This window comes from Brassica napus, chromosome A1 (genome assembly GCF_020379485.1).
Source record: "Brassica napus cultivar Da-Ae chromosome A1, Da-Ae, whole genome shotgun sequence".
Lineage (NCBI taxonomy): Eukaryota > Viridiplantae > Streptophyta > Magnoliopsida > Brassicales > Brassicaceae > Brassica > Brassica napus.
The window spans coordinates 3,338,053-3,352,842 of record NC_063434.1 but is presented as its reverse complement, the minus strand read 5'-3'; the positions used below and the strand labels follow the sequence as shown (position 1 = coordinate 3,352,842).

At 34.1% G+C, this 14,790-nt stretch overlaps 2 protein-coding genes and 1 pseudogene across 2 annotated transcripts; 2 read left to right on the top strand and 1 right to left on the bottom strand.

Moving 5' to 3' along the window:
- Positions 1-3,984: 3,984 nt before the first annotated feature.
- Positions 3,985-6,640, bottom strand: LOC106382419 (transcription factor LRL2). The gene is made up of 5 exons (XM_013822464.3): positions 6,084-6,640; positions 5,896-5,961; positions 5,481-5,546; positions 5,148-5,204; positions 3,985-4,583 (listed from the first exon to the last, which is right to left on the bottom strand). The coding sequence occupies exons 1-5, from the start codon at positions 6,555-6,557 to the stop codon at positions 4,263-4,265; spliced, it is 984 nt and encodes a 327-aa protein (XP_013677918.2). The 5' UTR covers positions 6,558-6,640; the 3' UTR covers positions 3,985-4,262.
- Positions 6,641-8,726: 2,086 nt separating this feature from the next.
- On the top strand, positions 8,727-10,950 carry LOC106382590. The gene is made up of 9 exons (XM_013822645.3): positions 8,727-9,102; positions 9,468-9,551; positions 9,674-9,708; positions 9,789-9,891; positions 9,981-10,066; positions 10,209-10,320; positions 10,427-10,539; positions 10,618-10,666; positions 10,749-10,950. Exons 1-9 carry the CDS (start codon positions 8,905-8,907, stop codon positions 10,824-10,826), a joined length of 858 nt encoding a protein of 285 aa, XP_013678099.2. The 5' UTR covers positions 8,727-8,904; the 3' UTR covers positions 10,827-10,950.
- A 1,618-nt stretch (positions 10,951-12,568) lies between these two features.
- On the top strand, positions 12,569-14,566 carry LOC106382670 (annotated as a pseudogene).
- The last annotated feature ends 224 nt before the right edge of the window (positions 14,567-14,790 follow it).

Below are 14,790 nucleotides of genomic sequence, written 5' to 3'. Positions count from 1 at the left end.
AGATCAGCAAATAAAGTTGAAAACTGATAACGAGGGAGAGGCATAGCTTTTCCCTGTACATCAAGTGTTATCTCCAGCTTCTTTTTCTGAGCCTGGATAGTCATGCATATATAATATGATCTATATATATGGCAGACGTTAGAAATTTCATGTACTTGTGTTGGTTTAGGCTATCGTGTTGACTGTGTTGTTTTTGCTGATCTTCATTGGCTTATATTCAGATATTTGTTCCTGATGTAATTCAATCAATGAGTTCAAATAATCCTTAAACATCAGATTCTGTGAATGGGAATGGGATAGAGAGATGATTCTGTTCATAAACCATCTGAATGATTCTAAATATACCTTGTTCTGATTTAGAGTATCATGTTTTCATAGTGAGGGATTGAAATGTAGAGGCGGAATTAATCAACCATGTCTCTGGTATGATGTGTGATGCACCATCTGATGTGTTAGGCTACGTTGTTCTCCTTTTGTTGCATCAGCACCTAAAGCTATAGATTCTGATATTGTTTGTTGCATATTTGGATATGATTTAAATATAGAGAACAATTCTGAGGTATTAATTAGTAGATTTCTTCTTTGCATTTTTTTGTTAAGAACTTGGTTCATGTCGAATTTGTCAATCGAAAAGTGTGTCTCTTTAAATTGGTGTCTCCTGTTTTGTTTCACAAGCATATTAACAAATTGGAAAGAATACGGGATAAGATGCTAGAGAATGGAATTGAACTCTGCTAACAACTGACTGATGAACTCAGTTAAATGATCTTATATGGTGATTGGTGAGCTGTACGACTTAAATAGCCCATAATTGATTTTAGCAATTAGTTTTATGTATTGCTAGTTGCTACCTTGTTTTGTTTGGATTTACCTTCTTACTGGACTCGTACAGGATTGAGGAAAAGTAGATTATTCGTCTTATCATAGTTTCTTCGTGGTATTTTGTTTTTTGCCCTAGGTCCATAAAGCTAAATCATTTCATTTGTTTGCTCTAATTCATTCCCTGAGACAACAAATTCAAAAGGGTAGCTAAATTGTTATCTTAAATATGTTCTTGTGTGAGCTACATTTTGCTTGCATACTAATGATGCTAGATTTGTCGTCTTTTACTTAGAACAAGATGTGTCGTCTTTCTTAGTTTATGGTGTAAAGATGATACCCTGAATTCTATCATTAAGAATGCTTCATTAGCGGTCCAACTTTCAGAAACAGCAGAAGGTTCAATCCTGCTCATATTCACAGCAACAGGTGCGAGTTTATTATGATCATTTGCTGATGTTAATGTTCTTTTTGCGCCTTTTCCCGGAAATTACTCTTATAGAGAATTATGGATTTGTGGATTCTTTTACGGATCTTTAAATCGAGAGATTAATTGTTGAACTGAACGAATAACAACCAAACTAAATGGTTAATCTGTATGCTGGCTTAAAGAACCGACTCATCTTAAACCGGGTAGATACAATGCGGAGTATATAGTCGACCAATATTTAGGCTCGTTGACCAATTTTTAGGATATGTGTTTTGATTGCGTTGCTTATAATATTTGCACCTATTGAAGGCAAGTGACAAAATGGATAATCTATTCTATTAAAACAGCAGTATGACCCATTGATAAAAGTTATGTCCAATTTAAAATATAACTGCATATAATTAATTATATTAATAACTATTTCAATCAATATATTTTATAACCTCTACGTTAACTAAACCCAAAATTCGCGGAACCCACTTCTTCTTCTTTCTGAAATATGAGAGAAAGTTGCTCCTTCTTCTTTTAATCTGTCTGTAAATTATAGTTTTACTTTTTGTTTCTGTTCCAGTAGTTACTCTTTGCTTGATGCGCTATCTTGATTCGAAAACTAGAGTGTTCTGATTTTCATCAGTTTTTTTACCAATAAAAATCAGAATTTTTTGGTTCATTTTCCTTGACTTTTTGATCTGAGATTATAGGACTTGGAGCTTTTACATTTTTTTGGGAGATTCATTTGGTTTTGATTGACAAAAAGTGGATAAGTTTGGGATGGAGATAATGTCGAGTTTCGTTGAAGAAAGAGTTAAAGTATGAATCTTAACAGAGAAAGCTTAAGTTTATAAGCTTTGATTGAAAGTTTAAATTGGGAGTTGTCGTCAGAATCAAAACGGTGACAGTGGAGAAGACGATGAGCTTTTAATAGGTGTGCGGCCGGTGCCTTTAGCTCTTCATTCCAAACATGTGCATTGAATATTACTGCACATAAAAGTAATTTAATAATTTAATTTTAGATTTTATTTTCAATTTTGATTTCTTATTTGACTATTTTAAAAAAATTAAGCTAATAAATAATTAAATAAAATTATTATAATGTAAAACTAAAAACAAAATATTAAGCTTATATATAACATATTGATGAAATTATCAATAACAAAAATAAATTAATATTAATCTAAACCACATGAAATAATTTTGGTTCTCTGTATCATAATTTTCTCTAATAATATAGTAAAAGTTTTCTTAAAATCTAATTATCACAAATCAAATTTATTTATTGTTATCTATTCTATTTTCAGATATCTATTCTATTAAAACAACAACATGACCAATTAATAAAAGTTATGTCCAACTTAAAATTTCAAAATCTATTCTATTAAAACAACAACATGACAAATTAATAAAAGTTATGTCCAACTTAAAATTTCAAAATCTATTCTATTAAATTAAGAACATGACCACTTGACATAGGTTTAGTCCAACAATATAAACCATGAATCAATTAAGAAAAATAATAAATATAAATAACTGTTTATAAGAAAACTAAATTATTTAATTTATCTATTCTATTAAATTAGGAACATGATATTATTATGATAGTATTACTTATAAAAATATATTCTGTAGGTTTTAATTTAACGGGTTTTAAATAGGTTATTCAATTAAAAATATTTATTAAATGTGATTTTACTTAAAGTTAGTGAAGACCTTATTAACCTATTTACATATATATTTAACTAAATATATTAAAATTTATTATTTTAAAACATTTTTTCAAAAAAAATTGTTCGTCTTTCGGTGCGGGTTGGAATTGATATTGGTTTTTGGATATAACATTTTAAGAATCGTTCGAGTATATAGGTCAAACCTAATAGATTATGAAACTTTGATTTTCGGATCGATTCCGAATCGGGGTTTTTGAATGCAAATATTCTTGACTAATTATGTTAGGTAACTACTAAGAAAATATAATATGTTGCTAAATTTAGGAATAAATTTTAAAAATACTTTCTGAAATACATATGACATAAGTGTATAATTATGCAGCTTGACATATTTAATATAGTTACAAAAAATTATATTAAATTAAATTATTATTAAACACAAATATAATTACAAAAAATAACACAAACATAAAAAATAAATTTTTCAAAAAATTAAAACGAAAAATATACCCGCCCTTTAAGGGCGGGTCAAAATCTAGTAAACTTCTTTAAGGCCGGAGTAGTTTTATTTTGAAACTCGTTACAATCGAACTGTTATAGCTAGATATTGTTGTTAGAAAATCACAAAGAAATGAATGTGTAGTGTGGAGTTAGTAGCCACCCACTCGTTAGATCAAACTGTGTCCCACATTCCTTTTCTTGTAAGCCTAATACTTCCAAACTTCGCCGTGATATCCTTTTCCCATTTGCTTTAATTAGCTCCATTTTTTTTTTTAAACACGAAGTCAATGCTCATGCATCATAATATAAAGAAATAAGATACTAATTTGTTTTACATAATACTACATTAGCTAATAGTCTTAGACTCTTAGAGTCTTAGGTTACTCTATAAATGTTTAATAATGTTTCAAACTTGTGGTCCGAGTTTCGAACAATTTTGGTCTTACATTTTGCTAGATGGAATCAGTATTTTTTGGGTGAAAGACATACCAATGCAATATAGAAGTATACAATGTATCCGCATGATTCGCTTCGATTGGATTAGAGTATATTTCATCCATCATCTCTGGATTAGAATGATAAATAACTTTATAAACCAAAAACCATTGCAGATATTAGCTTAATACAAAATAACAAAGAGAAAACATGAGTGTGCCATTGATAGTGGTTTGTAGTAGGTAAAAGACGGAAACAAAGTGAACGCAAATACGGTGTTGTATTCCAAAACGCAACCCCTTATTCTTTCTAGACTTAGACCAAAACCACCTATCCCACTTTGCATTGTCTCTGTTTCCCACTCAGCCTAACTCCCGATAAAAGGAAAGTTAATAAAATTTAAACCGCCGTTATCACGGCTTGGAAACTGATGAAGCGTCTTTAACGGTCACCACCGAGGCACCTTTAACGTTAACGAGTGGTGTAGTAACTGCGTTAGGAGACAAAGGAACGCCGGCTTCTTTAACGGCTGAGATCAGAGGATTACGGGAAGGACAAGTGGCGGTTGAGATGGTGGTGGCTAAGGATATGGGCATGAGGCATAAACCTTTGCCTTGTAGGTACTGCATGGCTGATCCCATGTCCTCTTCCATTAGCTTCGCCACTTGGTGCTCCGTCATTTTCGCCGCCGTCTGATTCTCCCCGGAGGTGTTTTCGTTGGACCCACCAGCATCCTGAAAACGTTGATAAAATGAATAAATTTTTCTGGCAATAGTAAAAAGCATGAAAAGCAAAACCCTAAAGCTATGATGTCAAAATCGAAGGCTTAGGTGAAAAATCAGCACGCGTGCTTTGCATTTTTTTAGTTTGTTGTTTTGTTTTTTTACTCTTTTTGGAAAACTTTTATTTGTGTTAGAAAGTCGAAACCAAAACTACTTTGAACTTGTATTCTTCTTTAACCAAGACAAGAACCTTCATCATAATAATAAAAAATTATATGTCTGGTCTAGTAGCTGTAACATAAATGATTAAATCTCATTCTAATGTTTCGAGTGATTTCGTCATCTTCATCATCATGTACGAAAATGATACGAACGTGCGAATAATAAAATGCGATTAAAATGATAACTCACCATAAGAAAAAATATATTAGTATTTGACTTAAATGAAAACCAAATTATATCTACTCTGTGATTCTTTTTTTTCCTAATCAGCACTAGTCTTTTTTTTTTTTTGAAACACAATCAGCACTAGTCTATGATTAGAACTAAAAGGAAATAAATAAATAGTTGAATTACCTCAGAGATTTGAGAAGAAACAGAAGCAGCACCTCCCAATCTACTCATGCTTAGTACCTACATATATACATTTAAAAAAAAAGGTTACTAAGTACACCGTTTTACATCTTAACAATGCATATACGATAATATGAGAAGATTACAAGTTATAATCACCCAAAAGATAAATAACTACAAAATTAAGGAGGGGAGCATAAGGAATTTTAGTTACAGAGGCCCAGGACCCGATTACATATTGTAATATCAAACTCAGAGGTAACGAAGCTTCCATTATTATATGAACAAAAAAACATTATTTATTTTTAAAATTACCAGAGAGAGATAGAGAATCACCTTGACTTGGAGCTGTAAGAATTTGACATAATCGATAATCTCATCGAGCATTGATGCTTTGTCTGTCTGTTAATTATTATTTTTAAACAATAGAAAAAAACTTGTTAGCTAGAGATCCTACACCTGTTTATTACTACTTGTTATCTTAATAGTTAAATAGTTAATCAGTGTTTAATCATTTGATTGTATAAAAAGTCCAGAGCTCTGTGTATATATGTAGTAGCATTTGTGGTCCAAGTTATGAACTCCAAGACTAAAACACATCACCAATCTGATTCATATGATTAACACATTATTTAATTTATGATGTACTACAGAAATGTATATACAAACTGGATTGGAATCCCTTATTAATTAAACTTTATTAACTATGGACATAAAGGATAATTAAAATCATGTATGTAAACTTAATTACCTTGTTGCCATTAGGGACAAGTTCTTGAAGAGATTTCATCCTTTCCGCTATCCTCTCTCTTCGTAACTGGTCCATAATTTCAAAATATTTCAAATAATTACCCAAGCATATATTATTGCACAGTTTGCTACATACATTTTTCTTGGTAACTGAACACGAATAATGAGGAAAATAGGAAAAAAACGAACCCGTTCCGCGATACTGTGAGGATCAGTGGCTTGACCTCTTCTAGCTCGGACTTTAGGCTTAGTCTGAGGCGTCGCCGCCGTACCCCCGGTGGTGGTTGACGCCGTTGCCTGAGACTGCGTTTGTGTGTGACTTTGTTTCATAACCCCTCCTCCGGATCCCTGAGGGAAGTGGAAAGGAAGAGATCCAGCGGAGAAGCCACTGTAGAGAGCGTTAACATCAACGGCGTCGTTTGGATTGTGGTGAGACAAAGGAATCATCGTGATCTGGTTTCTTGAATCAACGTCGTGATGGTGAAAGCCAGCGAGGGAGGAGTCAGAGGTAGGGGGAGGAGCGTCGTCGTCGAGTGCGGAGGAAGGCCAAGGAGCCGAGGAGAAGAAGTTTTGGAGGAAGTCATCGTGGTCAAACGTTGCAGGAGATTGGAGATGATGAGGAGAAGAAGAAGAAGAGGAAGGAGTTAGAAGAGATGAGTTCATGTCTTTCTGCTTCTTCTTCTTAAACAATGTTCCGATTTGAGTGAGGGTTTGTTGAACATGTAGAGGTGGTTTACGGCTTTTATGGTGTGTTTAAGGAGGGGGTAAAGATGATAATATTTGAAGTTTATAGGGTTATAAGCGTAAAAACATACGTTAACATTTTTTGTTATATCATCTTCGAGATAATAAAGCAGAACAACACTTTTGGGAATGACAACTATATTCAAACATATTAAATTCAGACATGTAACATAAATGCGTAAAGTCATATAATCATGTAGCTCTCTGGTTCATCTCGAGATTCTACTGTTTACCAATTGTCGCCAAGATCACAAACATGCTATCCCCATAGACGATACTTGTGTTTAAGAATAAGTATCAACAAAAAGATCACACTTCTTATAGTAGATGGCTTTATATTATCCTTTTTGTTTTAAATCAATACGTTAGTTCATCCGATTAACCTGTTGTTGTCCATCAACCTCTTAAACGAGAATGAAACGGAGTATATATCATAATCATCACGAGTACCATCATATCCTTTGATCAAGTATGTAAATCCTGTAATATTCGTGTTCGACCATAATCAGGGCCGGCTTAGATAGGGGGCTAGCGGTGCGACCGCCCTGGGCCCAATCCGTTGTCCCTCTATCTATACTATTATTTGCGAAGTAAATTTTTGGAATCGAGCTCTCATGTTAAAAGTTAGAGCGGTTAATATCTATAATACCCTTAATGAATTTTATATATAATTAATTATATAATCAAAAACGATTTTTTATTAATAATATTAACTTTTTTTAAAATTAGATAATTCTTATATATTGTGTTGTTATCTTAAAACATATTTTTCAATTATAAAATTTAAAAATAAACTATAAAACAATTAAAATAAATTCAGTGGTTAAAGTCAATGTTATCTTTAATAAATTTTAATTAAACATATATATTTAATTAGATTTTTGTCATATATATATATATGTTTGATTTAGTTTTTTTGAAAACATAAATAATAAATTATTATGCTGAATTTTGAATTAATAAAAAATAAACTAATAAATATTTGTAAAACGATTAAGCCCGCATATGCGGGCAAGACACCTAGTTTCTTAATACATAAGGATCCGATTTTTTAAAAAAAAATACATGTATTTTTATATTAAAAATAAAAAAGGGGTCCAATTTTTTATATGGAAGTTTTTTTTATTTCCATAGATTTATTTTTAAAAATACTTCTGGTACTTTGAAAAAAAAACATATATCTATCAGATTTTTTTGTTTAAATAATAGTTTAGAAATTAATTTTTTTTTTGCCCCAGGGCCCATGACACCATTGAGCCGGTCCTGACCATAATGATAAATATATCACATAACCATTTTCTTTTGTTTTCTATAAGTCTTAACATTCTATTGTCACATAAGTATGCCATATTGCCATCTGTTGTCTTGAAATATAAGTTATAATCTAACATGTTGATGATCACTGTTATAGTCCATGTACAATAATATTTCATAAGGTTGTAAACTCCCTCCACTCCATAAATAATTTGATATTTTTTTGGTCATTTGTTAACTTATGGCATTAATTATCAAAAAGAAATTTTTTTATTTCTGTCACTTCGTATAAAATTTGCAAAGAGGAATGCATCGAACAAGATTACATTAATACTAGTATATATAATTACAAGCATGCATGATTATGCACATGGGACATTCTGAGTTTTGCACAAACTCACAAGAGGTAGAGATGGGCTTTAATTTAATACACTCCTCATTTATTAATTGCAATGTTGGTAAGCATTAATGTACTACACAACATGCATACATAAGATAGATCTACCATCTCATACACACAATAATCATTTATGTTTTCTGCTTAATTATTAGTGTATACCAAAAATATTCTATCACATGGATGTGAAATAACTCAATAAGTTCTTTATGAATGAGAATCTAAATGAAAATTTTGAGCCTCGCGAAAAATACATATAGACGCTGGGCCCGAGTTTTATTGGGCTTAACCAAATTTTGCAACATTACTGGGCCTCCGTAATAGAATAATTTTTTGAACAAAAGAGAGATTTAAAAGCGAAAGCAACTGCAAACTTATCGTGTGACAATTCAAAGGGGACTATTACCACTCATGTTCAACCACGAATCTTTCGTGTACGATGCGATCTCATCTTTTATTTAATTTGTATCCCCAAAATTAATAATTGTTAGGCCAAACGAGTCAGCGACATGACATGTTCATCAATAATAATACAGAGAACCTTAAACTGTTCATTTTCTTTTGAATCGCGTCAATTTTTTTTTCAGATAAGAAAACTACTGTTTTGTGTAAGGGATGAAGAAGTCTTCATGGGGTTGCACAATCTTTATCCAGTTATCTCTCTGTCTCATCGTCTATGTGTCTCTGCATTTTGGTCACCAATCTTTGTCATCAAGCAACGACGGTGACAATGCCGGAGCTCTAGATCTTCATTTTATCTCTGTTTCCGGTGGTTTCAGGCCTCTTCAGCGGCAAACTCGTCTTCTCCGATTGGTGTGTGTGTTTCTTCCCATCTTCTTTCAGTGATGAATCTGTGTGGTTCTGTTTTCGGTTGGATCTATGCAATGCAATCTCTGTAATTATCAAATGCATTAGTTTCAGGATACAAGTTTGGTTCTTTATAGAATTTCTAGCCTCCCCAGATTGAAAAATTGAGTCTTTTTTATTATTAGTAGATCAGTATCACACTTTTGTTTCCTTTCCACCAGAAATGAGAGAAAGGTTGATTTGTTTACTTCTTCTTAGTATTGTTGATTAGGCCTTTACAAGCTAGACATTAGATTTTAAGGACATAAGGTATTAAGATTATATGTTACGATTGTTGTACTGAGTTTGTGTTAGTGTTTTGATGGATGAAGATGGAGAGAGTTGCGGAAACTTACAAGGCTAAATTTGTGGTGAGCACAAGTGAACATGGAGAAGAAGATCTACTCCTGCTGAATGTAAGCTCTCAAGCTTTATCTTTGTGTTTGCTTTCTTCAACTTTAGTGGATCTCAACAAAAAGGTTCTGATCTCTTTTGTTCAGACAGTTTATGAGTAATGAGGGTGTTGGTGTTTTGGCAGGATACTCGAGTCTCATCTACACTGAAACTTCCATGGTAATTTGATCATGACGAACCCTTTTAGCTGACTTATTTCAAGTTCAACTGTAAGACTGGTCACTGTTATGCAAATTTAGGTATACTACGAAGAAAGGATCCGGGAGTTTCAGAGAGCACATCGAGATGCCTTTTGGTGGATCCTTGGATGTTGTTTTTGTAGACACTGGCTCGTTACAAAAGGTATAATCAGTTTGTATCTGTGAATTTGAAGGAAATGCACATTTTTTCTTTTGTCTGATAATAATTCCACCATGTTACTGCAATTCAAGCAAATGATGAGTGGATCATTGAATGGCTCGATGATCAGCCAGTTGAAAGAACTTACAAAGGTTCTAAAAGCAGCAGATGGAGACTGGTAAGTCTGCTACTCAGCTCATAGATTCTCTTGATCTCTCAATAACTTGTGGCAATACCGCAACAAAGCTCCTTTGTTTATTAGTTGCTTACCTAATTTTCTTTATGGATGAAACAACATTCTATAGTCGTTCTTGATACAGGCGCATTGTTATTGGATCAGACCCCTTATTCGCATATACACTAAGTAATGGTCCAGAGGAAGCCAAGGGAGTTGCAAGGACATTTCAGCAAATCACCATCAAATATGGAGTGGTAAGACAGTGAAAACCCCATCACATTCCAGAATTTTTTTTTTATCGGTGCATCTAGTCAATTGAAATGGAAAACATCTGAGAGAAAAAAACTTTGATGATTCAAGAACATGTATATAAGCGAAAAGGGCTGTACCAACGGAGCCAACGAAGATAGCTTCACTTGCATTATGGTTCCTAATGCATCAGAGAACCGAGGTTTAACGAATGATAGTAAGAGGTAACAACTAACAACATTATTAATCATAAACATTATTAATCAATCTCAATATCTCTAATTTAAATGCATAATTGTCAGGGAAATGGAAGATGGGTTTCTTCTTCACAGAGTTAGCTTCTCAGAGTTTGTAAGTGTACTTCTTTCTCTAGTTATGACATGTCTTCTTGACAAAAAGTGAAATAATGTCTTCTTTGTATATCATAAAACAGGTTACATATACTATCAACTTATCAGGACAAGTCATAGACACAAGAATAGTTAAGCAAAAGGGCAAAGAGTCCATCTAAGATTATTTTCATATTTTTTTGTGTGTGTGTGTTACCCACCCCCTCTCCATTGTTGTAAACTCTGTAAAGCACCAACATTTTTTATTCATCTTTTAATGACCAAAATACCCTTTGACCGCTCCAACTTGCTAGCTAGAAAAATGGGAAGTATAAAGTTCCTCAAAAAGGAGTGACCTTTAGTGCTTTGCTGTGGATTTACACACTTATTAGTTTAAGTATGAGGTTCTGCTCCCGGAGGGTCTCGACATGGCGGCCGTCTATGGCCTCGCCGTCGTTATCTTCCGGTGGAAGCGGATGCCAATGATTTAAATCTTTCTTGATGAGCCACTTTTTCAAGTGGTGATGAATCATTTAGAACAATCTTGTCCATGGCCATCACAACTACCAACTCTGTCTTTCTCGCTTTCACATGGATTCCTTTTCTTTTATATATATATATATATATATATATATAAGGTTTCACTCTCTTCTTCTTCTTCTTCTTCTTCTTGGGAGACTATGATGATTCTTAAGAAGTCAAATAGACCAGAGGTTGCGGTAAACACTCTCTTACTCTCTTACATGGCGGGGCTTTAATAGCAGCCATGGCGGAAGAGTTTTTGTCCTCTAATCTGTCTGAGAAAAGGCGAATCTGAGTCCTCCTCTGTGACATGCAAAGTTTTTTTTATTTCATATAAAAAAGTAAATTTTTATTAGCTACTGTTAAAGCTTTGATTCATCATCTTTGGTTACAACTTACAACACAAAGAAAATGGACAAAGCTTGCATATGTGTTGTTTTGCCTAATAGTGTGTTCTTCTACATCTACCATAGAAAAATATGCGTATGCATGTGGTTTAGATCAGTGTTGCCAACTAAGGATTTCGGATTATAACCCAAAAGAGAGAACTTAAAAAAGACCGTAGACAGGAAAGAATGAACTTCATCATCTTTTTATAGATAGTAATTAACAGCTGAAAGCTCTCACAGCATTATTGGTTGCTTAAAACGTTAATTGTGGGCCTAAACCCTTTTGTTTTCAACTGAGAGAATGAATGAAACAAGAGGTGAATAATCTGACTCTGTGGGGGCAATTATTCTTTATTAAAACTTGCCAGTTTAGTTTGCCTTGTTGTATTTATTACCGATTATGTTCTCTGTTTTAAAATTATTATTGGTGGGTGAGAGAGAACTTTGCCGTTACTACTTTATTTTCCGTACTAATCAAAGAAAAAGATGGTTTCTAGTTTGGTTTCTAGTTTGGTAATGAACTAGCTTACAGCCATGTATTGCTTAAAAATATATACTGGAAAATCTTGTGGTCCTATTGCCAAGTGTGTTACAGTTCTGAAATGTAGATGTGTTGTTCTTCCTAGTATCATAGCCTCAGTGACACTTTCTCAGTTAAAAGGATTATTTTTCTGGATACTAATGTTCTTGGCAGTCACATGTGACAACTTGTTTCAGAACTCTGTGTATAACTGGATCCTATAAAGAACAAATAGATTGGCAGATTATTGTATAGTAAGGTGTTTGTTAAGATGGGAGTCAGTTCTATGTGGATCATACGTCTACTTGTGTTAGTGATTGTTAGTCTTTTTTTTTGTTTGTCAGCAGCATTGTTGAGAGTGAGAGCATATGAAAATTTATTGATATACAGACAAAATTTCCCTTGTTTTATATCACTTTTGACCTCCACAAGCTCCAAAAGCTGACGCAGACACAAGACCAAACACACATCCTCTTATTTATTATAGTCTGTTGGTTCGAGTTTTACTTTCTCAGTTCTGCAGAGAGAGAGAGATATGGAGAGAATGTCTGCTTGTTTATGTCTTGCGTTCCTGTTATTCTCTGTTGTTGCAGATGCAACGTATATTCCAAGACGTTCTCACCATCTTTTATCTTCGAGACAAAACATGAAGACCTCCAAGTCAAACACAGAGTTGCCTTCTCACTTTGAGACTCGTTACTTCCCTCAGAATCTTGACCACTTCAGTTTCCAGCCAGAGAGTTACCAAGTCTTCCACCAAAAGTACCTCATAAACAGTCATTACTGGCGCAAAGGTGGCCCCATCTTCGTCTACACAGGCAATGAAGGTGATATAGAGTGGTTTGCTTCCAACACCGGTTTCATGCTGGACATTGCTCCAAAGTTCCAGGCTCTTCTAGTCTTCATCGAAGTAAAAGCTTTTATCAAAATCCCATTGTTTGAAGAATCTCTAACTTAAAACACTAATGCTTATGTCTTTTTCTAAATCCTTGCAGCATAGGTTCTATGGAGAGTCAAAGCCGCACAAGCTGGCCAATACATTGGGATTCTTGAACTCACAGCAAGCGTTGGCTGATTACGCTATCTTGATAAGAAGCTTGAAGCAGAATCTAACCTCTGAAGCATCTCCTGTCATAGTCTTCGGTGGCTCTTATGGTGGAAGTAAGCTTTAAAAAAAAGTCAATATTAGTTTCTTATTGCTACATTTTGCTCTTAAAACGATCTTCTGTTGTACTCTGAGACAGTGCTTGCGGCGTGGTTCAGGCTAAAGTATCCACATATAGCAATTGGCGCATTAGCATCCTCTGCTCCGATTCTGAACTTCGATAATATTGTTCCATCTTCAAGCTTCTACGACACCGTTTCTCAGGATTTCAAAGTATGTATATATCAAACATGGTTGTTAGTTTTGTAAGCATAACTCACATTATGAACTTCTCATTTTGAGCAGGAGGTGAGAGTTAACTGCTTTGAAGTAATCAAGAGAAGCTGGGGAGAAATGGAAGTTTTCTCCACCGTAAAAGATGGCTTACAAGAACTCAGCAAAATGTTCAGAACTTGCAAGTAAATAAAAAAATCTGTTTCCCCTCACTGTTGATTCATTGTTTAGTCTTTACACAATCTATGAGAACGTTTTGATGAATCACAGGACCTTGCACTCTCTCTCTTCAGCCTCTGGTTGGCTAGAGACAGCTTTTGTTGAAACAGCAATGGATCAATGCGAATAAAAAAAAGGCATGCACAGAGATGGTGATGCCAATGAGCTGCTCGAACCAGACCATGTTTCGACCATTTGAAAGTGATGATGAGAAAGCAAACCAAGAATATTGTCTGAGGGAATAAGGTGTCAAGCCTAGACCAAACTGGATCACCACTGAGTTTGGCGGGCAGGTTAGTATCGTCTCTTCTATTTTCTTTTCCAGATAACATACTTCAACTCTTCAAGCTCGGAGTCTTTTTGGCAGAGAATAGAGATGGTGTTGAAGAGATTTGGTAGCAACATTATATTCTCCAATGGACTGCAGGATCCGTGGAGCGGAGGAGGGTGAGAGTTCCTCATCCATATTCTTGGTCATTCTTTATTTTCTTTAGAAACAAAGAGTTGATGTTAATGGCTTTTGTCAGCGTTCTGAAGAACATATCGAGCAGTATCATTGCGCTTGTGACCAGAAAAGGTTAAAAACTTGTGAAATTTAAGAGTGAATTACACACATTTGTTAGAAACAAGAGATTTAAACATTGTTTATTTAAAAGCACGAGCTCACCACACGGATCTCAGAGCTGCTACAAAAGACGACCCTGAGTGGCTGAAACAACAGAGGAGGCAAGAAGTTGCTATTATAGAGAAATGGATCAGTGAGTATTACAGTGATCTGGAACAAGAAGAGCAAGCTAAGTGAAAAGGACCAGAACACCCATTCATTGTCTGATTGTCATGTGTCTGTAACGAGTAAAAACTATTATCCAATAATAAAAAAGGCGTTACTTCGAATTTGGATTCTGATTACCAACAAAAGCTACAATAAGGGGTAATTCTTGAACTAATGAAAGTATAGTCCATTTTGAGAAGATTATAAAATTCAAAGGGTATAATCATAATTAGTAAATAAAAAGTATAGCGCCTTTTCAGAAAGATTAAAGAATTCAAAAGGGTCAAACCGTAAATTCGCAAAGAGAAACAGTTACAGTGTTACCGTGAGAAACGCACCACCGACA

What these genes read in the sequence shown, in the direction of transcription:
- LOC106382419 (XM_013822464.3), bottom strand. Translation starts at nt 6,557, where the DNA reads ATGAACTCATCTCTTCTAACTCCTTCCTCTTCTTCTTCTTCTCCTCAT. An exon ending in CTCACAGTATCGCGGAACGG is followed by an intron (nt 5,962 to 6,083) that starts GTTCGTTTTTTT and finishes ATTATGGACCAG; the next exon opens with TTACGAAGAGAGAGGATAGC. An exon ending in TTGTCCCTAATGGCAACAAG is followed by an intron (nt 5,547 to 5,895) that starts GTAATTAAGTTT and finishes AATAATTAACAG; the next exon opens with ACAGACAAAGCATCAATGCT.
- LOC106382590 (XM_013822645.3), top strand. Translation starts at nt 8,905, where the DNA reads ATGAAGAAGTCTTCATGGGGTTGCACAATCTTTATCCAGTTATCTCTC. An exon ending in TTAACGAATGATAGTAAGAG is followed by an intron (nt 10,540 to 10,617) that starts GTAACAACTAAC and finishes CATAATTGTCAG; the next exon opens with GGAAATGGAAGATGGGTTTC. An exon ending in GAGTTAGCTTCTCAGAGTTT is followed by an intron (nt 10,667 to 10,748) that starts GTAAGTGTACTT and finishes ATCATAAAACAG; the next exon opens with GTTACATATACTATCAACTT.